This window comes from Chelonus insularis, unplaced genomic scaffold, assembly GCF_013357705.1.
Source record: "Chelonus insularis isolate UGA/USDA-ARS -01 unplaced genomic scaffold, ASM1335770v1 contig_88_pilon, whole genome shotgun sequence".
In the NCBI taxonomy this organism is placed as follows: Eukaryota; Metazoa; Arthropoda; class Insecta; order Hymenoptera; family Braconidae; genus Chelonus; species Chelonus insularis.
The window spans coordinates 12906-36476 of record NW_023276776.1 but is presented as its reverse complement, the minus strand read 5'-3'; the positions used below and the strand labels follow the sequence as shown (position 1 = coordinate 36476).

Sequence of the window (23571 nt, the reverse complement as noted above, 5' to 3'; positions counted from 1 at the left end):
TAAGTACTGTGATTATTTTCTTTGAAATCGTCGAAGTTATACAAAAATTTACTTTGTGAATTTATTGAACTTTATAAACTGTTAAAATTTGTTGTTCTTATTCGCTGTTTTAATGTATTTCAAGAGAAAGAAATCAAATGTGTTTACAATTGAGTTCTAACCTCAATAAACATCAGATCTTTATTTGATTTTGATTTTAAATATTAGTCAATTTTTTATTAATTAAAGAAAAGGTTAGTTCAGTTTCAACAAATAGATTAATTGAAACAAACTTTGAGTTTAACATGAGATAGTATCACTGGAGTCGATGTTATTGCGAATATTATTTGCTAAAGGTTAAAAAATGCCAAATCGTCCATATCCGAAAAGAGCTGATGTTGCTGATAAAGATGCATGGTCCTGGGTTGAAACAGTTTCACCAGAAAGTATTGAAAGAGAACATTTAGAATCTTCATATAGAGTCAATTTGAATATATGTAAACATTGCAAGTAAGTAGATGTAGCATTAAAAATATTTCAAATAAACAATGTTCCGTAAACTAGAGTAAACGTATATGTATTGATTACTAATCATTATTTTTTGATATAATTTCAGGAGAAATTGCAGTTATAATCCAAGATGTTTGGTTGGCTTGGGCGAAGAAAAATATTTAAAATCACAGCCAATCGAAGTAGCTTCTCTTGAAAGTTCTCTTTCAGAACTCAGAGATCCAACTCAATATGTAGGCCTGAAAAATCTGGGTGCTACTTGTTATGTTAATAGTTTAATTCAAGTTTGGTTTCATAATGAAGACATGAGGTAATGTTCTATAATTTTATATATTATATTTAAATATTACTAATCATTTTATGAGAACGTTTTATAATTGGTTTTTTTGCAGGCGAATTATATACAAATGGAAAATGATGGAAGATCCGGAAGAAAATGAGAGTTTTCATCGTTTTAAAGATACAAACCAGCCTTATCAACCTGTGACAGTAATAGGCCAATTACAATACATCTTTGCTATGATGCAGTTCGGTAATCGGCAACTTCTAGATCCTACCAATTTAGCAATAGCTTTATCATTAGACACAGGAACTCAGCAAGATGCTCAAGAATTTTCTAAACTTTTATTAGCTCACATAGAAGGCAAACTCCAACAAAACCTTACTTTAAAATTGATGCTCCAGCAATTAACTCAGGGAACATATATTTACGTTAATCGATGTTCAACGTGTTCAACAGAATATAAGACATCAACGACATTTTACGAATTAGATCTTCAATTAGCTTCTACATTGAAAAATGCTATAGAAAAATATTTAAGTGAAGAAGAATTGGTGGGAGCAAATAGGTATCATTGTCAAAACTGTAATGAAAAAAGAGATGCTAAAAGATTCATTAGATTAGAAACACTGCCAGATACGTTAAATTTTCAACTATTGAGATTTGTATTTCATAGAGAATCAGCTCAGAAGAAAAAATTAACATCATCAATTCAATTTCCAGAAGAACTGGACATGTCAGAGTACTTAAAATGTCCAAGTCAAACACATTTATATAGTTTAGTAGCAGTTTTAAGTCATAAGGGACCTTCAGCTCATTCAGGACATTATATTGTCAATATTTGCAATTCTGAAGGAGAGTGGTATCAGTTTAGTGATGATAAAGTTGAAAAAATGCAAAATAAGCGAATCGAAGATGGAACAAATGATAACGGGAAACCATTAAAAAAAGGAAGAGTTCTTAAAGGCTGTCTTTCATCAAGTACTGCTTATATGCTTGTGTATAAACGATTATCTGCTGAGGCTAAAGTTAGAAAAGGTAATAAATCTGGTAAACAAAAAGATGATAATCATATTCTTTCGAGTAACTTAAATAAAAATGAAATTAAAGACCAAGTATTTGAAACATCAATAAAAGAGTCTGGCTCAGGTAGCGGAGAAAATAGTAAAAGAAAAGACTCAAGTGACGAGTCTCCGTTAATTTTTAGTCCTATAAAAAAACATAAGAGTGAAAAAGATGAAGAACACCATCAACATAAGACTATAGATAAAGAGAAGAATGGCAAAAGTGATAGGAATGATATAGCTACGGTTGTTAAAAGACTTAATTTTGATTCAGAATCCATGAATAAAAAAGTTTGCAAAAATATTCAAGACTACGAAAATACAAATAATAATGATAAAAAGCATAAGACTGTACCTGAAGAATTGAATTTAGAAAAAGATCTTACATGTGATGAGTTGAAAAGAAATAATTGGGAAAAAACTTATCAAACACTAAATGGTGATGCTCACCGAGCTATGAGCTGTCATGATCGCGATAGGTATGAAGAACTGGAATTCGACAAATGGGAGTTGAGCGAACAACTTAGAGAATTAATAAGACAAGAAAATATAAAGCACGAGTTAAGTTTACTTGCTATTCAACAAGAAAACCAGAAGGAAATTGAAAATCAAAACTTGAAAAGACAAGAAGTTATTGATTTTTACACGTTACTTAATTCTTCAGATTGGACAGAATACTCTTGGATTCCTACTAGTTGGCTTAATAAGTGGTTAGGTGATCATTCAGGTCTACCTGATGCTGTTGCTCCAATTGATAATTCAGTCTTAATATGTACTCATTATAAACTAGATCCGTTAAAAATTAATCGTACAAAGTGCATACCAGCTACAGCTGCTGAATTACTTTTTACGAAATATAACGGTGGACCAAGACTCGACAATAATTCATTATGCGAAATTTGTGTCAAAAAACGTTGTAAGATACTTAAATTTAAGTCAGAACTTGAAAAAGATCGAAAAGAAGTTACAGAAATAATGAAACTGGTAAGAGATTGTACAGACAATTGTTATATCGTTGGTGCTGCTTCAATGAAATATTGGCGAAGACTTGCTTTAGAAAATATGGAACTTGAAGATTCACATCAAGATTATAACGATTTTGAAATTCGTGGAACTGGAAATAGTGAGAGTAAAAGTGAGAATACAAAAGAAGATGAGGAAGAAGAATCAGAAAGAATACTCAGCTTTAATGAAGATCTTTTGTGTGAACATGACAGTTTAAGAACTCCTGATGCAGCTAGAAAAATCGTTCCAGCTGCTGCATGGAGTATTTTGAAAAAATACTTCCCTTCAGCTATGGAATATCCTGTTGGTACTCCACCCTGTGAAATCTGTGAAGAAAAAGTAGAAGAAAATGAAAGGTTAAAAAAGGATGATAAAATTAAAGCCAAACATCAAAAGGAAGAACTTAATGAACTTTATTTCTTGAGAAATAGAAATGAGATTCTAAGGTGTCCAGAGAAGCAGTATTTTATTCTAGAAAAAGGATTTTTGGAGACGTGGAGGACATTTATCCGGTGAGTGTGATGGCCTTTTTCTTCAAATTTTTACTTCATATCAATCGCTAGATGGCATTCAAAGTAAAATAAATATAGTAAAAAAAATTTACGAAAATTAGCAATAAATGTTCATGTAACAGTTTTTAATGAATATAATAATGGAGAAAAAACAGTACAGTGGTAATTTGGCAAAAAATTAAAATATCATTTATTAATTACATTATTTTAAATATGAGTTCAGGTGTGAGATTGCAAATTGCTGATACGATAAAATTATCTATTAGTTTTAAGGAATTCCAACATAATATTTTTAAAGTAGTATAAAAAAAACTTCACTAAATAATTTAGATAATTTTACATAACTTTAGTGTTTAGAATTCAATTCATAAAATAACTGATATAGATAAATAAGGAAAAAAAGGAAGGAAAATTAATCATTTTATCACTGTGCCTAATGAAAAAAAGGTACATGTTCTGCTATTTGGAACGAAGAATATTCCATTCGTGGTTGAGATTAGTTGAATGATTAACTATAATAATTCTAATTTTGCTGGTTGACAGAATAAATCCTTCTAGACTTTCATGATTTATTTTCATTTCTACTTAAGCCTTTCAAAATGTTGATCATTGATGTATAAATTGATGACATTTTTATTTATATGTGATTGAAATATCTTGATTACATCTGTCTAGTAGCAGCATATGAGGATAAACGAAAAGAGCGTTATTCTAGATATATTAACGACCTTTCTCCTAATTGTACCCCTAAAAAAAAGTAGCTCTTGCGATTAGGGATAAGGTGGAAGTAGGGGAAGCTTGGGAAAACTAATTGAAACCGCCTAACGATCTACCGGCAAATGATACATCGAGTTCACCCTCGGGAAACGCGGGAAATGAGTCTGTCTGAACTCTCAATGCTCTGTCTTATTCGACATTGCGTTTTCCCTGCTGCAATTTCACTCAATTATTGATGTATTTATTCGTTTTTTTTTTTGTTAATAGAAAAAAATAAATTAAAAATAATCTCCAAATAAATCATTCGAACAACCAAATAGATAATTCAGTTTTCTGAGAATTGTTGATATTGAGTTTGAAATACATTCGATCAGAAGGCAGTATTAAGAAAATTTTTTGTTTGCATATAAAAATAATAAAAATAGTTTTGGTGTTAATATGTGAACCTTTGTCGACTTACTAGGATTACAAGCGATTTTGGAGGATAATTAGTCATTTATGAGGCCGTACAGCAACGTCGGAAAATCGGGAGAACCGTAGAAGGGTCCAGGATGGCGTTATCTCAAAATTATTAATCATATTGCAGAGTAAGCGAAACGAACAAGAGCTAGAGAGAGAAAGGGTGCAAGGACGAGGTCTACAAGCGGGTTCTATAGACTTATCTGACACCTTAATCAATTTCGAGTTATTAATTATAGGACTCTCGGGCTCTCTTTAGCTTTCTCCACGCATTTAGACCACGATCCAACCTCTGAACATTGTCTCCACCACCAACAATACCGTGTCAACATTATCGTCATTCTGAGTCTTAATCTATCATATTGACAATGATTTTTTAATCTGAAAAGCCTGAAAAAAGTTGGATTATATTTTCTTTTTTAATATAATTTTTTTGTTTTAATAGGTTAGATGTATTTTAAAATAAGAGTTAAAAAGGTAGAGTAAGATATAATTTGAAAATTTGGTTAAGGGTGAAAAGGGAAAGTAGAAAAAATTTAAGAATAAAGAGACAGCACAAAAGCTCTAGCTTGAGCGATTGTCTATGCAAATAGCTAATCCTTTTGAAAATCCATCCTTGAGACGTTGACGAATTACGAAGGACTTTTGAAGATGGAAGCAGACAAATTGCATTGATGTACTCATTTTTTTTGTAATCATGAAAATAATGATAAGCTTATTCTTGATTAGTTAAACTATTTTAGAAAGTGTCAAAGTGATTTAAATAATTTATCATTTAAAGTGATTTACAAATAATACCTGATCCATTTTTTAAATCAACTTTTATTGATATTTAGAGGATATATTTTTTTTTTGGTAATCAATCGAGCTACAAAGGCTCAACAGGTGCTTAAATTATTAGTTAGATTCTCTTCTTTCGTACGTATGTAAATTGATGGTTCAATTTTGTCGTTAAATCAATTTGAATACTATCAATAATAGGTACCATTGAGTCGATTTAACTTGATATAGCTGTCCGTTTTATATACTTGAATCAAGTTAGATATTTATTTTTATTATGAATCATTGATCAATATTCTTTGACAAAAGTGATGATTGTATCATCTCTAACACGTTTAGTAATCGAGATAAATCAGGCGAATGAAGTAAATGAAGAAGAAAAAATAGTTGAATAAGGGTAAAAGCTCTTTTCTCATTTATATCCCCTCAAGACGAATCATGTGTGTAGGCATGACGTTGCTTTAATCCGGACAAAGAGTTGATCCTGCTTAAGCACGCATGTCCAGATAGATTACCGACCTAAAACCAAAGCGTCATTTCGCGTCATTCAAATTTAGTAATGCACGCAAGTCAGGCAAATCCTTATGTCATTCTAATTGTCAGTTTTTAATACAAAGAAAATTCACATTTTCTGTTCTAAGCTTTTATTTAAAATTATTTTTTATTTTGTTGAATTTTTTATACTTAAAAATATCAATTATTTTTAGTAAATTTTCTTTATCACATACAAATGAGAAATGTGAAAATCTTTTAATTTCTCAAGCTGATTTTCTAAATGTCGGATACAAATGATAATGAAACAGTGTAGGTTATAGACAAAGTTACTTGGATAGGGTGAGCAGGAGAATAAGGAAGGAGAGATAGAAAGAGCGACAGAGAGAAAGAGCGTTCAGCTCGCTTTGCCGAGCACTGATGATAGTTTTTGCTGGTAAGATTTTTTGCCAAACCCACCCTCTTGGGGGTGGATGATATATGACCGCCCCCCGAGACACTGGTTACCCCTCTCCTCTTTTTCCTCTCTTGCTCTCCTTTCTATCCTCTTTCCACCTCCCTTTCCACCATAAAAGTAGACAGAAATGACTGCATCGAAAAAAGCCCAAAAGAGTGAGAAATCCCGAAAAATTTTCTTCTCTAATTTTTCCAATTCACTTTTACAGCTTGAAATGGCTTTGACAGTCGATTATGAATTGAGTATCTACACTTGTCACATAGTGTAATCTGTTATTGGAAAAAAAAGTCTATTAAAATCAGAAATATCTTCAATCTCAGCCAACATTTGTTTTCTTCCTTTTTATTACTCTAACAAATTTAAACATTATTTCAAATTTTTTTTCTTTTTTAATTATGAAGAATAATAGTTCAATATCAAATAATAGTTTAAGTGGCAAAAAAGCAAATTTACTGAAAGAAATAATGGAATGAGTTCCAATATATCATCAATGAATTTTAGAAACAACTTCCAACCCTCGAATTCTTCAGCAAGGCAGCTAGAATATACAAATGTTAGAGGGAAGTAGAATGGGTAATCTCTTAGGAATTAGCAAAATATCAACAACTCAAGGCTCGATACGCTTTGGAATAAAAGGAAAAGTGGGATGAAAGAGTGTATATATACATATATAGAAACTGGTGAATAACATAGTGTATGGAGGGAACATGCAATGAATCAACTTATTTAAGGGTAGTTGGATTTCGCGAGTCGATGCACGTCCTCTTTCTCTCTTGCTTACTACGACTCTTCTCTCAATGATTTATTATTTTCCTTCCGCAACTTCTTCTTGTTCATGCGTTGATTCAAAATGAACGCAAAATAGTTGAAATTTGTTCCTCTAAAGTCAGCATAAGATGCAAAAATAAAATTAAATACTGAAATATATTTTTAAAATCAAAATTAATGTATAAGTGATTCTATGTCATATTCTCTCGTGATAATTCAATTAATTATAAAATAAATATAATTATTGATATTTTAATTTAAAAATGCAATTTTCATCATTGGAATGTTGGTTTTTTTTTGTTTCATTCAATTTGTTTTATTTATTATAAAAACGAGGAATAACAATGATCGACAAACGGAAGTCGAGAATAATGAAAACTAATTATCTTGTGAAGAAGAACTGACGTTGAAAGAAAAAAAGCATCGATAATCGACATCCTGGCCACAAGAGTTTGTAGAGCTTGAGTTACTGTGTGACGACAAAGTTTCAAACGAACAGCTAAATGCACATTGTTATTGAGAAAAAAATATTTATTACTTTTTCTGATAATAACTGACCTTTTCAATTTAAAAAAACTTGACTTTTTTATCTTTTTAAACTCGTATTTATATTTCTTCCAATAAGGCATAAGAAATTTTAAAATAATGATGCTGCAATGTAAACAGCTAATTTTTTCGTCACTTGGAATGATTAAATTTTTTTCTTCTCCACAGAAGGAAAATTATATCAAGTTTACTGGCTTCAGGTTTAAATCAATATTCTGAAAAATAATTTGGTAGAAATAAGATGTGTGTAATAAATAATTTCAAAATATAATAATATTAGATGAAAGATTAGTTAAAATTAACTCTTTTTAACGGTAAAGTAACCTGAAATCGTTCTGGTTGATAGCACGACCTAGATTCTTTAAGTTTATTGGCAGGATATTTTATTGTTAACCACATTATAAAAAAAAAAAAAACTAAAAAGAAAAATGTACCCGTGAAATTCGAGGTAACTGTCCATTCTTGCATGAAACTCATGTATGAAATTGGATTGAATTAAATTAAATTATATAGATTCTAGATCATTAAGAAATATTTTATTCAATCACTTTTTTTTTAAGTTAATAAAACAACACAATTACTTTTTTTTTTTATGAGTAGGATAATGAGTATTATATAAAATGATTTTTGCTAATTTTGTACACCTAGTAATAATAGACTCAAAGTCAGATTATGTACCATGAAAATCATGCAACAAACTAATTACCATTGTTATCTTTTAGAAAAACATGATGTAAAAAATATTAACCCAATGTTTTAAGAGTTGCTAAAAGCTGAGGTATTTGGGACATGGTGGAAGTGGTTGGTAGTGGGCATTTAGTCAAATGTTAGCCGTCGGGCGTTAAATCAGAGCCACCACGAAAGTCCTCAACGGGGTCCCGGCGGCGGTCTCGAGGTCGGAAGACAAATGTCACTGGAAAGAAGGGAGTTCTATACTTTTCTCTCTCATCCATGCAGGGTGAATGCATGCTACGTAGCCGTAAATCAACCGTTGGTGATATTAAAAGGCCGCTTATAGGCGAAAACATAAGATTTATTTCTAGATAGTAAAAGAGAGGAGAGAAAGAGAGAGAAAAATCTAGAAGAAAGAGCTGAGAGTCTAAAAGGACGTGCCGGAAGCTTGACATCGAGAGAGAGAGGATGGAGTAAAGAAAGGACTGCAAGTCTCTTGTTGCCTTTGGCACGTGGGTGATATTTTCAGGGAGTGGAGAATACCCTAAAGCAGAATGCTTGTAACCACCTATTGATATTGAGCCTAGACAAAAATACCACCGATAAATTATTACTTGCTTATTTTCACGTTATGTCAATTGGTTATTGTATCCAATTCACATTGGATTTCATTTGATTTATATTTTATCCAACTATACAATACTGATAGCTTAATTTAAGCACAAAAATAAACCATTCATTGGTGATTAACGATAATTTTTATCATCCAATCATGTTGGCTATGATATTTATTAGGATAAATTTTATTCAAAGGAATATTTTAAAAAATTTGGACAATTTTTTTGTAATGTTAAGTCAAGGACTAAATAATATGATTCACCATACATAGTTTACTTAACATTCGAGTAAAACGTAGTCCTCGGGGGAACAATATGAGAACTGTTGAACAGTGAACAGGAAAAAGTTGAAGAGAATGAGAAAAATTCAGCGACGCAAGTTAAACAATGAAGCGTTGAAAAGCATAAAAAAAATAGCGCGAGTCAAGAGGCATCCCCTTGTAATAAGGGGTAGCAGTGTCCACCTTGTCTCTGCTATATGTTAGTTATATTTGAACAAGCCTCATAATTAATATGCATTCTCTCTCATGAGAAAACGTAGACTATTTATTAGTATTTGCCCCTTTTCAACATTCACCAATTTTATCTCTCAGTAATTTGCGTTACCTTAGGATTAAAAAAAATTTCCATTTTGACGAATTTTCTTTTTTAAGTATTGTATTATAATTTTTTATTTTATTTAAATGTAGTTAGTCTGTGATTATACCTGTCGTTAGACGAGATATCCTCCTTTAAGGACATTATCTAGCATAGGAGAATCAAGGGGGATAGCAAAAACGATCCGCCCCTTTGTGGTATGTGAAAAATGATGCACAGCTCCCGATTTCCCCAAGACTGTCCCCAACTCCCTTTAGACTTCTATATAGCTGAATGTCATGCTCATTCTATCTTCCTTTATTTGTTCCTAAATGTCCCAGAGGAAGACAAACCAACACTCTTGATGATGTCTGATTCTAGGTCACACATGATCATTTATTCTGTCAATCATTATTTTTGCTGTCCCTCTTTTCTAATATTTTATCTAAATTTATCACCATTCAAATAATATTAATGATCTCATCTAGTTGATAAGTACTATTAACTTTATTCAAAATACTTTCCAACATCATTTTTCTACTTTAAGCTCTAGTTAAGTTGCTCATCTACAGTTGATGGTTAATTATATTTAAAATATTTTTTTAGGTGTGGTGGAAGACATCCTCCTCCAACAGACATTAACAACAGTCACCTTCTATGTGAAGAACACAAGGGTTTTCTGTATCTTCCAACATTAACTCATGAATTGTAAGTATCAGAACTTATCAAACATTTCCTTAAATTTTATTAATGCTAATGATATTCTTTAAAACGAATGATTCTCAATTTTGTTCAAATTTAAACTGTTCATGATAGTTATTATTAAAAGTTAAAGGTTGTAATTGATATTTTATGAAAAATTTGCTGTAACTTTTCTAGGGAAATGATGTTATTTTCTCATGGACTTTTTTTGGCAAAGTAGAGTAAATATTATCATAAACGATTTACAGGAGAATTTAGAAACGTTTCTGACCTCCTGGCACGCCTTTCACCCCCTATGTAGTGAAGGGAGTCAGTGGTGATGGATACACGAAAACGTCAGCCACACGCCCTGAGGCCACTGGCATCCGACCCTCTGACCATTATGCTAAGCCATTGTCCACTATCTGCCTAAGATAGCGTCCCAACTCAAGGCACTACCCTTCTCGCGGTCTCTTTTACACCCTTGTACGATTTGTGTTGTTAAAAAATCATTTTTACGAATTCTCACTCACTTCTAGTTCTCCTAGAATCTTTTTCTCCAATTTTTTCAAGCATATCAACTTTCATTGATGCTATAAATTTCAATTTAATTTATTAGTTAAGGTATTTTTAATTTGAAAAATTTCAAATTCCAATTACTTTCATTTTTTTGACTTTTTATTGTTTTTTTTTTTTTTGTATTATTTTATACCTATTATTTGAGCGTTAGGCAAATAGTGACAGGATTTCTCATCAGTCGTACGTTTCTTGCTGTCGATTGACAACAGGGAAAATTCAAATGAGACTGACGCACAGGTTGCGTTAAATTGAAATTAATTTGAGGGTCTAATTATCGTTAGTAAATATTCCATCGTTTCGTTGTTTCAATAAACACTTGCATTATCCATCAGTTATTGATTAAAGCATTCAAAACTGTTCAACAATTAAATAATAATCATAATAAAGAATATGAAAATTAGATGATTTGTTTAGAAATTAAGCATTCAATAATAATAAAAATTTTAATACAATTACAAATAGATGTAAATGAAATTTCTTATTGGTTTATTGACATTTTGACTTTTTATTTTTAGATACGGTATTATAACTGCTGATGAGTGGACAAAATTGACTGAATTATATAAAGCTGATTATGCCATCGAGATCAGAAATACTGGCGAAGATGGAAAATTAGTGACGGTGCCTGGTAAGTGATTTTTTTCGCATTATAAAAAAATATTGATAAAAAAAAAATAGAAAAAAAGGAGTAAGAAAGTAATTAATTACTAAAACCAATGATTCGATTGCCCTAAGCTTTATTGGCTATCAGAAAAAGCAAATTCATTCATTTAATGGTTAATTAATTACCTCTCTGTTGTCATGTAAATAATGATAAGATGTTGAAAAATTCGACAGTTTGCATATAAGCAAATCGCCTTGGTGCCTGTTTTTCTATTACTTTTTCAAATAAATGCAGAAGACATTAGCTCTTAATTTACATAAATCCATCCCCCATTCCTTTGTACATCAGCAGTCTTGAGTGTCTCATTATAATTAAGAAGTAGCCTGAAAATTAAGAGTCAAAATAAAAGTCTGTCGTAAATGAACGCTTATTTAATGCATCGTGAGACAGATGACTTTTATTTATTCTTTAAAAAATTTCAAACGACGTTCTCTTGTATATATGCAAGGATTTAAATCAAAGTGTACGATAAGTCTGTTGGGTAAACAGGCAAATTGGTTTGTAGTTTTCATTTATTTTCGTTTCAAGATATATATTGAAGAGCATAATAGAGAGAAGGAGAGAGAGAGAGAGTGAGTGAGAAAAAAAAAAGAGTCACGCATTGTGTAACGGCGATCTCTAAACATCCCATTGTCTTGTCCGTCTCTTAGTGTGCGATTTTTTGCTACATTTGTCAAGGCACTTGGTTCGACTATCGCGCTACCGGGGCGGGCTTGCCAATTTGAATTGCAAAACTGCTACTCTCTCCTGGCCTTAAAGGCCGCATCGAATTTTACGTCACCTTCGTCTACATTTAAGATAGAGATGTTGAGAGTTTAACAATTATTTTATCATTTTTATCATTGTCATCGGCAAGAGAAACAAATGAAGGTAGACAAGAACACACAAAGGCAAAAGACGAGGAAAGGCCAGAAAAAAATTAAATAAAAGATGGAAGACTAAAACAAACATACAATTTGGAGTGGTTTGTATGGCTGAAAGTGGATAGAGTGACGAAAAATCAGGGGTTGTTTTCGGTGACTGATACGTTACCAACTAACAAGCAGAGATTTGGTTCATTCGAGTCCAGAGCTTATGAGGGTGGCCTTCTACTAACGTCACATCACTTTAGGCACAATTCAACCTAATCAATCACTCTCTAGATTTTTCTTTTTGTTTTCAAACAATTCATGAGCATTTTTAAAGATTAGTTTTACTTTGATGTAAATGATTGTATTCTATCAATTTTTTTCATCAGACTGCTTAATGTATTGTTCTAGAACAACATTTTCTAGCATTACCTTTAGTTTCTAGTTAATAAAGTTATATAGTTTCTTGTGGTATCATAAATATATCAGTAGATGGACTTTGGGTGTTGCAAATCACACGAGTTAGTGTAATCCTGTATCACAAAACATTCTAGAGTACAAGTAAGAGGGTGAGAAGTGGTCAGAAACAAGGAAGAAGGACAACAGGAGATTCGTAAATGGAAGAGAGAATGTCTAAAATTAATATTCGGTTGGTGCTACTGATTTAGAACACAAATTTACAGATTAGTATCTTGATTGTGTGCGTTAGGTCTCAAGAGTTATTGTAGCAGTTAGATTTAGAGAAATCGGCACGTTGACCCTGGTCTAGTGGTATTAGTTACTCGACAAATGGTAAGGACATGAACTTTCTCAAATACTTGAATGTTGATTGTCTACAAATGATTTAGAGTTTAATCCTTACTCTCAATCAAATTACAACGCCTAAAAGCCGTCAACTTTATCCAATTTAATCATTTACTGATCTCTTCGTGTTTTACATTTTACCAATAATAATATTTTTTCATGACAGTCTTGGATGTTGTTGTTTGAAGGAGTTTTTTTAAATTTAATGCACACCATTTAAAGTTGACTTGACGAATACTTATAGAATTAGAGGTTTCAGAAAATGAAGTAGAAGGGAATCAAGAATGTAATTTACCTCTTGAATTAGATCCGCACTGCGGGAAACCAAATTGGATACCGTCAGCTCGACCATGCGACTCTTGGTCGCACCATTGAATTTATATCAAGAGATATTTTTCATGTTCACCAGTGCGAAGTTTCTAATTCTTGCGTACAAACCATCTACCAGAATGGGAATAGATGAAATTAGCGCTTTTGCAAGTAGAGACAAGTCTTTTCATCTTTGTCTTGTTGATAGGGAGATCTCTTTAGTTGAACCATGAAAACCCCACGGGGGGTAGCTTTTCCTTCAGGATTAAATGGAGCGTCGCGATGACCGATGCTCACCCCGACGCTCGAGAGTACTAAGAGGGTAGAAAACAAGATAAAACAAGACCAAAGCTCGTTTCGTGTTCGCTTGTCACCACGAAAAGTCTCACGCTTTTATCTTCGCCTTCTGTAATTACAATATTTCTAATAAATACTTTCATTTGCAGCTTAAAAAATTATCATTTATTCCTTTTTCGTTTTTAATATGTCTTCATCATTAACAAGAATACATAGAGAGATTAGAATTTCAGGGTAAGAAGCTTAAAGACCTCTTTGTTGTGGTTTTTCGAAGACGTTAGTTAGTCTTTGACTATACTTTGGCTCCTTCTAAGACCATTTAGATCAAGACAAACCACACAATGATGTTGTATACTTGTTTAACAAACTTAACAGACATCAATATCATAAGCTCTGTTGTGAGTTTATTATTAACTATTCACAGACTTTAGAAATCATACAGTTCAGAGTAAATCACATTGAAGTCAACGAAAAAACACTGGAGAAAAAAATTTTATTCTACAGAAACATTAATCTTTTTAGTCGTAGTGACTGGGAAGTTATGAATGGAAATCGCTGGACTGTTAATATAACACAGTCACGTGTGTCGCTAACGTATTTTCGATTTTGATGGAAGACCGTAAGCCAATAGATCTTATTCTTCGTCACATATTCTCATAAACTGTTGGAAAAAAATTCCAAGTTTCTGTCAAAGACAAAAGTATACATTTAATATAATAGTGAAATTAATAAATGATTGTTTTATTGTTAAACAATATTAAATAACTATTTTTAGTTACATGAGTTTAAAAAAAAAAATTTGATTGAGGAAAAACTGGATAATTGGTGTTCACGACCTTTGACAATTTCTGACAGCACTAAAGCATTAATCACCTCGAGGATACGTTGAAGACGAAACAGTGGAGAAGATGAAATAAGGAAAAGAAGATTCGTTGGATGCCTTTAGGCAACTCGGAGACAATTCTCGGTCTGCCTAACCGTGACGAGATCCTGCACGTTATTTTTTCCCTTGCTTTCCACTTTCGTCCCTCACACACACACGATTTCGCTTAATTCTCTGGAGAATTTTCGGCCTCGCCGGATATGGTTCTTGGTTGTGTCCAATTTCGTGTATATTTTGTCCTCTTTCCTCTCCACCGACAGCATTATACGATTGTCAAGTTCCCCTGTCCCTCTCTTTTTGATTTATCGTTCCTAATTAGCTCAACGATTCTATGAGAATTGTCTTCTCATTACTTTTGGACTGTCTTTAGGGCGCAGGTGTACTTCTCTATTTTTAATGTTCACATTATCAATATTCTGACAAAAAATGATCATTCCAATCTTGAAAATGATTGGCTTTTGAGAACTCAACATGTAACTATTTTATGATTACCTCGAATATTTTTTTCTTCATAACATGATCTTTTGTCAAATGTGCAAAGCTGTAAAGTAGTTGTTGACGATCCCTTGGGACTTTGGAAGGTGCATTTACGAGTTGTTTGTCGATTGGAATAAAATCTAAGACAGTAAACTTAGCTCTGTATCTACTACATACCACAATATACACTCTAGTATTACAAAAACTTTTGCTTCTGCGTTAGCTTTATGGTTTGACTGTTCTCTGATGGCACTTTAGGGAAATACAACTACTTCCAGCTTCGATCTATTGTGTATTGTATATTATCTGGCAATAAAATGACTCGTTCAGAGTCTCTTCATCGCTGTTTAATGTCTAAAACTACTATTTTTTATAGCAAAAAATCTCTGTTTATCAAAAAAAAAAAAAATCAATAACTATTAACAATTAGGTCTTGAATATTTTATTTAAGTGAAAAAAGGGGATTGATCAGTTGTTTAATTGAAAAAAATTGATGAATTAGATTATTGGTAAAGTAAATATTGATCTTGAAGACAATTGTGAAACCGATCACGACGCTCATTAGCTTAAATCTCTAGTTCTATTCCGATATCCTGTTATCGTAGGAGTCCTATCGAGGTAATTACAAGTTTAGGGTGGACATTCGAATTAATTTGGTGAGTGTAACCCTCTAGGGCTGTGGTCCACCCTAAAGGAAACTCTCATGGAAAATCGTCCTCAACATGACGTAATACTCCTGAAGTATCCTACCGAGGACCTCTTGCTTGCTTTTTGCTTCGTTGGATCCTGTCCAGCCGGCAACAATGGCCAAACTCACGCTTCTTATCCTCAACGCTTGCATGGTCACCGTATATTATTAATTACTATATTAATCATCCAAAAACCCTGTCCGACAATCTATTATGCATCTCTCGCCACTGTGCACTTCTAAAACCTTACTAAATTTTGATACAATCATTTATATATTATAAACATATTGATCTTTGACTAACAAGAAATTATTTATGTGTTATTTTTTAATGAAATAATTGTATTTACGTTTCAGGTGAATGTCATTCTTGCATGCGAGCACGAGAAGAAAAAGAAAGGATTGATAGTTTAACATACGATAAAGCTACTATTTATATCCAATGTGTTGATGGTGAAGAAAATGAGGTAATTAAATATTTTTACTAATGAAAAAATAACTTTTAATTGTACTAGATAATTAAACAGAGAAATTTTACTTGTTCAAATATTACTTGAAATGTTTTAAATAAAATTGTTGAGTCATATTGTGAATGTATTTGAAAGTTTTAATTTTAAAACTTGTAGATTGATGGTAGATGATTAAAAACTAGCCTCCAGTCTCATTAATTTCACAGTAATAATTGTTATTATACCTTTCTGAGTGGCTCTGAATTCATTCACAAAGACTCAAAAGCCTTATATCTATATACATATTACTTATACCTACCAATCCCCACCCTCTGACAATTTAATTCACTTTTGATCAGCCCGTTCACTTCATTCATTCTCACCGTGACTTTACGTTTTGTGTTGTAGAGTGCGGTAAAGAGCTCACGACCCTCGAGGTCGAGGAGGAAAGCTAAGGGCTCACATCAACTCAAGGTTTCATCTCAAATCACTTTAAAGGAACTTAAAGTTATGGTAAATATCTTTTGAAACACAGTAAATTTAAAAGAAAAAAAATTTCAAACAAATAATTCAAGTATATTATTTTTATGATAAATATTATCTCAAAAGCAAAAAGAAAGAAAATTTTACGCGATTTCTTGTCATCTTGATGATCATGAGGAGAAAGAGAAAAGAATAGACAGCCATACAGCAGAAAGTAGTAAAGGGATAGTTACGACTGGTTAGCATATGCATCTTGTACCTTGGGAGTGTGCTTAAACTATTAAGCGTATTTATATTGCGAGGCCGGTACCATAGAGCCTGGGCCATAAGCAAAAACCTGAAAGAGCATAAACCTCGCGCTAATAACAGGCCTCGCAGTGGAACTTTGCTCTCCATCTCTTATATATAATATAATAATATAACTTCTCTCATTTTCTCTTTGCCTTTTTTTTATCTCTCTATTCTTGTTTCTTCACTTTAATTATTGACCAATCGTAAACTGATTTAAGTCACAAATTGTTGTCTTAATAAAAGTCACATATTTTCATATGTTTAATTATATCTATAATAAGATTGCATATTTTCTGCAATACCTTTGTTTGATTAGTATTTTTTACGTTAATGTTAAGGAATGAAAAAAAAAAAAAAAATAATATTTTTGTAAAGGTGCCTTTTTAATATTTTTTATTTTCATTTTTTGTCTTTCTCATTTCTTGCTCACCATGTACTTATGAAGCGCTTCTCGCTCGTAAAACTCCAACTGAATATGTTTCCACCATCAGCATGATGAGCACAAGAGGGAGTTAAGTCTCAACAGAGGGTCCGGCAACTAACACCAACGTGCTTCCACAAATTAAGCAATTACCAGGTCGCATGCTCATCATGCAGTTAAGATTCAAAGGCGCCATCACATGATTTCTCTTTTTCCTACTCATTTATTACTAAATCTAGAGGGTTTTTTTATTGAATCGTGATTTTTTATTATTACAGACTATGAATATTTGCGGAGCACCACCCATAGACCAACATCTCATGCTTGGTGATAATGAATTGAAAGATTCTAATCAGAATATTGGCTCTCTAGGCGTATATCCAGGTGCTCTTCTGAAACTGAAGGTAAATATTTATCAAACTTTCTATTTTTCAAGTTTAAAAGTTTCATCTTCATTTCCACTTCTCAACAATAGACAATTACATTTAGGCTAAATAATAGTGTTCTTAAATATAACTCATTCCGGGTACAGGTTGACAAACGTTTGTAATTTAGAGTTAAGATCTTGTGCAAGTCTCCTAAAATGCCAACAAGAGACAATAGTATATATAAAGCAAGGAATAGATAGAAGGTAGCGCGGAAGAAAGGGTGTGATAACATGAAATTCTAACCCGTTCTTCTAGGATTATAAGATTAGCTTCTATAATTGGAGATTTTCTTTAAGTACCACAAGACAACGATCATCATGTGATGAAATGAAAGAAAATGATAAGCATTCTCAAACTTTAGATGTAAGATTTTTAGATGTTGTTTATTATTCTAATCTCAGGAATCTTATTATATTTTATTATCCAATTCTCGACCCTTCTTATATTTTTTTATATTTACTCTAATTTGAAAAATTCTTATAGATATTCTGTAAAAAAATATTTAACGATGATTTATTGATAAACTCTTCCGTCAAACATACTAGTTTCCTTCTTGTCTCGGTTGAATGATTTTATGAGCAACCTTCAGTTAACTCTTTCCGTAGATAATTTTGTTGAAGACTCTAGATTGTTATAATATACTAGATGAAAATACTGATGACTTTGATGGTGAATATATTGATATACTGATATTTTTTGATATAAAATGGAGAATAAGTTTAAATCGGTTGATTCTTAAGATCAACTAAAAAGCCTTCTCTACATTTTTTCGCTGATGTTTCACCCAATATTCCCCCTGAAGGTTTGACTCTCTTCATGGCTGATCGAGCGAAGTCTTTAGAGTCGGTCGGCCGGGTCTCCGACGGTCGGCTGCCGCGTTTGATGTCGTGTGACGAATGTCCACGTTGGACGCGCTTCTTCTTCTTTCTCTTTCCTTTATCTTCCTTGCCTCTTGCTTCCACTTACTTAAATGTCTTGACTTGCATCACCATCTTCAACTCTAGATCTTCTTGATTATCCTTTTCATCTCTTTTCTCTCCGAAAAAGAATTCAACTAAATAACCTGTTAACTGTTTTCTTAAATTTCAATTTTTCCAATTTCGTTATTCATCATTTCTCTTTACAATAGTCTTTCAGAAGAATCCAAGTCTACTGCAAGTCTTTGAAGCAGTAGTTGAAGCATCAACGAGAATCCTGTTTACATGGACTTACAGGCAAAACCGGATAGTCGTCTTGGTTTCAACTACATTTTACTTCTTTTATCTTTTCTTCTTCAGCTTCTTCTTCTTCTTTCCTTCTTCGTTTTCTCAGTTGAAGACAGTAAACGCGCGTTTTCGTGCAGATAATGGCAATAATTATCCGCGCCAGTGAAGTCGACATTAAAATCAAATCACTCTAGTAAGTTTCCAGGTGTGTATAAGCCACTGCTCCAAAATCTACACTCTGCAGTATTCAGAGTAATAAAGATACTTACAGGCTTTACCAAGTAACAAGTAAATAAAACCACGTGAAGAAAACAATATAAAAGCCAAGTCAGGTTGTTAAAAAATATCTTAACATCCTACTATAACTTGCAATTTTTTTTAACCATTAAGATAATAATCTGCTCCAGATAATTTAATTAAAATAAAAATTTTTTTATGCCTATATCAGTTTTGTAAAGATTTCATTTTTTCTAATTTCACGGATCAATTAATAATTGGAAGGGAGACAAAATGATTTTTTAGATAAAATATATTATTTTGTATTGTAATAATGCTTAACCATGTGGTACTTTTAACTGAAAACGAGAGTTCATTGAGCGCAATGACAAATTGCTATTGCGTCACTCCCTCGCGCTCTACTGAGTCCACTACCTGCTCTCTTTCTGTAAGAAACGTTCACGCTCTTGTTCAACGATCTTGAGCTCATGGAAAAACGTGTGGCATGAGAAATTCCACTTGGAGACACTCGTTTTCACGTTAATTAGAAGAAAAAATATTTTTTACCATTAAACCAAATGTGAAAACATATAAATTTAATATTTCAACAATCAATCCTTTTTTTTATTGGTTTTGGATAAACAAATACGTCAAAATTAATTAAAAGTCTAAGTAAATGTAGAAACTACAGATAAAATTCATAGAAAAATTTTCCTATGAATTTTTCGAACCAATTCCCAGCTGTGGTTTATATGAGATTCGTCCCCAGCATATATAAGATATTTTTTTTTTATCATTTCTCCCTACATCAGGAGAGTTCGCACTCTTGTAGTCTGATTTTACTGTAAGTTAATATTAATGGGAATATTTATGGCTACAGGGTCAACAGTGGTCAGTGTTTGATAAAAAGAAAAAATTCGAAAATTCGATGATTTATAGATGTGATTGTCAGAATTCTCCAAAGACCCTAATATCAAAACAGTTTATAAAAAATCAAATTCAAACATGAGCATTTTATTAGAAAAAAAAAAAATGAAATAAACAGTGCAAAAAGGTGTTCTGAGTATCAAGAGTCGAGTAATAAAGAATTCTTTCCATTCAACCACATGTTCGTTGATGAGGACTTGGCGTCATCTGCGAACGAGGCAGAAGAGAGATGAAGCGAAAAAAGGAAAGAGACACGAGAAAAATAAGAAAAAAATAAGATGAGGGAGAAAAAGAAGAGGAAAAGGAGAAAGAAGAAAAAAAATATAGAATATGAGACTAATCTGCTGGTAGTATGATGTCTAGCATCAACAAACAGAAGCTTACTTGTACACTTCAGGTTGGCGTTAAGTGGACTGATGATGAGTTGAACAAGTCGGCGTTTTAGATCAAGAGGATTTGAATTAACAGAAAAAAATGCCTGTTAAGAATAAATATAAATATCATTAATTTTGACTGATGAATTATCAAAAGCTAATACACTGATATTCTTAAATAATACTCCAATAGATTAACTTGAATATTCATCAATAAATTGAACCAAATAAAATATCATCATCATTTGATTATCATCAAGTATTCTTTGTTAGTATTAAACACAAAAATATCCAACATATGGCTCTAGGAGCACTCAATTTAAGGAAGAGTGAAGAAAAGGACAATCAATCGCTGAAAATCTGGATAAGCTGGAGATCAGGCTGACCAAGTGTCTATCGTCTCAGGGGCAGTTTCTAACCTCGAGCGTAAAGAGGAAGATTTGTCCCCTAATGTAGTCAGTGAGCCTCAGGGATGCTTTGACGCAAAGGGGCTTGCAAGTAGGCGTCTAGAAAGTGAGTAATGCTCACGACAAACGCAGCATTCCCCTTCTCTCAGTGGATTCTTTGGGGTTGCAATAGAGTTGAGAGGAATGAGTGGAGAGAGGAGACAAGATTCTGGTAGATAGGGTGCTAAGCGACACACTAAGACCATATCGCTTTCAAGGAAAATCTAGGGAAAACTTTCACTACACAAATCGTTTTGGATCTCCGGTTGTACAAAATTTGCTAGGGTATCTTTACTTCTCTACTACTCATGGAAGTTCTTGAAGAAATGACCCAGGATTACTTCCCAAAAAAAGACGACCCTAAGTAATGTTGATTTTTCATAAGGTGATAAAAAACATTGTTCATGATTTAGACTTGGAATTAAATTAATTCATGCACTTTATTCATTCATTTTCTAAAGTTTCCATCATAATTGAAGCATTTGACATTGTTCATCATCTGAATGTTAGCAATTATAAACTAATCATTAGTGAGAGATGGTTCTTATGACTGTTATTAAACCTTTTTGAATTAAAATGAGCATTCTCATCGAGACGTGAAGTAGTATAAGGAGTGGAGATCTTTTTAAAAATGAAGAGCATGAAGAGTAATCCACGATTACTTTATAAAGAGAAAGAAGCATGAAGGCAGTCTTTGTGCTACAACGGAAGCATGCTTTGACTCTGATGCCTTGTAGCCCAATGAGCCAATGTAAAACTTAATAGATCCATGCTACGTGGCAACCTTATAAGATTTTCAAGTTCCTGGATCAGTCTATGACGACACCCTTCTAAACCGTGTCTAAATGTTCGATCAACCAGAAATTTTACATTGTCATCATGAATTTCTAAATGATTTTTTATTCTTTTCATTATCATCGTCATCATTGGTATAGTATTAATAAAAAATCATTAACTCTATCCAAACTTAATATTATTCAACTCATATTAATAAATTAACTGGATAACATTGGATACAATTGTATCTCAGTATGTATAACTTAATTTGATGATATTGAAAAATTGAAATTACAAAAAGATACAATGTTTTACAAGAAACAGTTGACTTACATCACTTGGATAAGAAACAACACAGGCGGTTGGTTAATTTTGTAGGATGACACCTAAATGTAACGGTTGCTTAAATATTTGCGGATCCTGTAGAATAAGAGAGTTAGAATGTTAAGGAGTAAGTGGAAAAGGAACGGAGAGGCAAGACGCAACACATCAGAGGGTGGCTGCTGCGCTTGGTAATAACTCGTAGGGTGAATTAGCGCCATAAGTTCTACTGCGACGACGGCCACGGGACAATATTAATCTACTTTGAATTAATAGTCCCCTTGTGCGTGACTTTTGATACATTGCAGAGCTAAAAATCTAACGATAATATTGTTAAAAATTTCTTACAATAAAATTAGTTATCAAGAAATGCTTTGTTTGTCTTATAAAATTTTTTGTTTTGATAAAATGGTAATTATATAACTAAAAAAAATTGGTGTGTTTTATTTAATTATTGTATTCAATAGTTTAATTGAATAGTAATTGTAGATAAAATCATCGTCCATTGCGGGAAAAAATGAAAAACGTTGAAAGAAGCAAAAATGATGATCATGAGACGCTTGAAATACTTGGTAATATACTGAGTTCGTTATGAGCTCAAACTTCGACATGCTATGGCTCATAATTGTAGACTTGAGATCCATGCTCGTGTATCTCCAGGCATTACGATCTCTTGGAATAACACCTATTGTCCTTACAGTAAATTTCAAATTATTAATAATGTTTATTTTTCCATTGATAAATACTAATTAAATGATTGAATTTAATTTTAAAAATATAATAAAAAAATTATTGCAAAAAAATTGAGTCGAAAAAATAAATAGAAATTTTTTGATGATAAATTACAGGTTGAAGATGTGGACAAAACATTTTAGGGCAGAGCTTGAAAATTATTAGTTCGGGAATGTCTTAATCTTGAGAGTTTGTAAAGTATTTCTTTAGCTTAAAAATACAATGTTTTTTCTTGTGTAACCGTAGCGAATTGTGCATAAAGTATAGCCTGAAGTAAACGGAAACATTTAAAAAATTAAGACATAAAGCTCAGGTGGAAAAAAAAAAATTGGAGCAAAAATAAACAATAAAAATGATGAAAAAAATGGAGTAAAAAAGTGAGAATTTTGTACTGTTATTATTCAATCAAATTTTATTACTCTTCACACGTTTTAGAAGTTTTAAATTATTCTCAGGTTGTCCTAAAGTATTTATCTTTGAACCTCCAGGGGTTGAAAGATATTTCTCTTAAACCAAGTCTTAATACCCTCAGCCACAAAGTTAATAAAGCCTGCATACCAACATGATTCGTGTGTCCTTTGTATCTTCGAGGAGATATATGATGTAGCTTCTGTAGTCTTAAGTTGTTGGTTCATTTTAATCGACAAATTTTCATCTACATATATTTCATATAATGTCTTAATTATTAGCTTGCAAATAAAATTCTAATTTCATTATTTATCTTTAAATAAAATTTTTATAGTATTAATTAAAAATAAAAGAATAACAAAATGAGTAATTGAATGTGAAATAAAGAATGCTCACTTTTTTTTGAGTGTGAAAAAAAATGACAGAAAG

The 23571-nt window shown here is 32.1% G+C and overlaps 1 protein-coding gene across 2 annotated transcripts in view; it reads left to right on the top strand.

The window, feature by feature from the left end:
* LOC118072180 (ubiquitin carboxyl-terminal hydrolase 48-like) overlaps positions 1–23571 on the top strand; it is a 28295-nt gene that overhangs the window by 46 nt on the left and 4678 nt on the right. Inside the window, exons 1-9 of one of the 2 annotated variants that reach the window (XM_035091856.1) lie at positions 6–233; positions 336–489; positions 596–799; positions 882–3350; positions 10041–10142; positions 11210–11322; positions 16022–16131; positions 16522–16626; positions 17587–17712. In XM_035091856.1, coding sequence (XP_034947747.1) covers positions 344–489; positions 596–799; positions 882–3350; positions 10041–10142; positions 11210–11322; positions 16022–16131; positions 16522–16626; positions 17587–17712 — 3375 coding nt within the window. In that variant the 5' untranslated portion in view covers positions 6–233; positions 336–343. Of the gene's footprint in view, positions 1–5; positions 234–335; positions 490–595; positions 800–881; positions 3351–10040; positions 10143–11209; positions 11323–16021; positions 16132–16521; positions 16627–17586; positions 17713–23571 lie in introns of those variants that run through there. The other variant, XM_035091855.1, reaches the window with a different exon arrangement.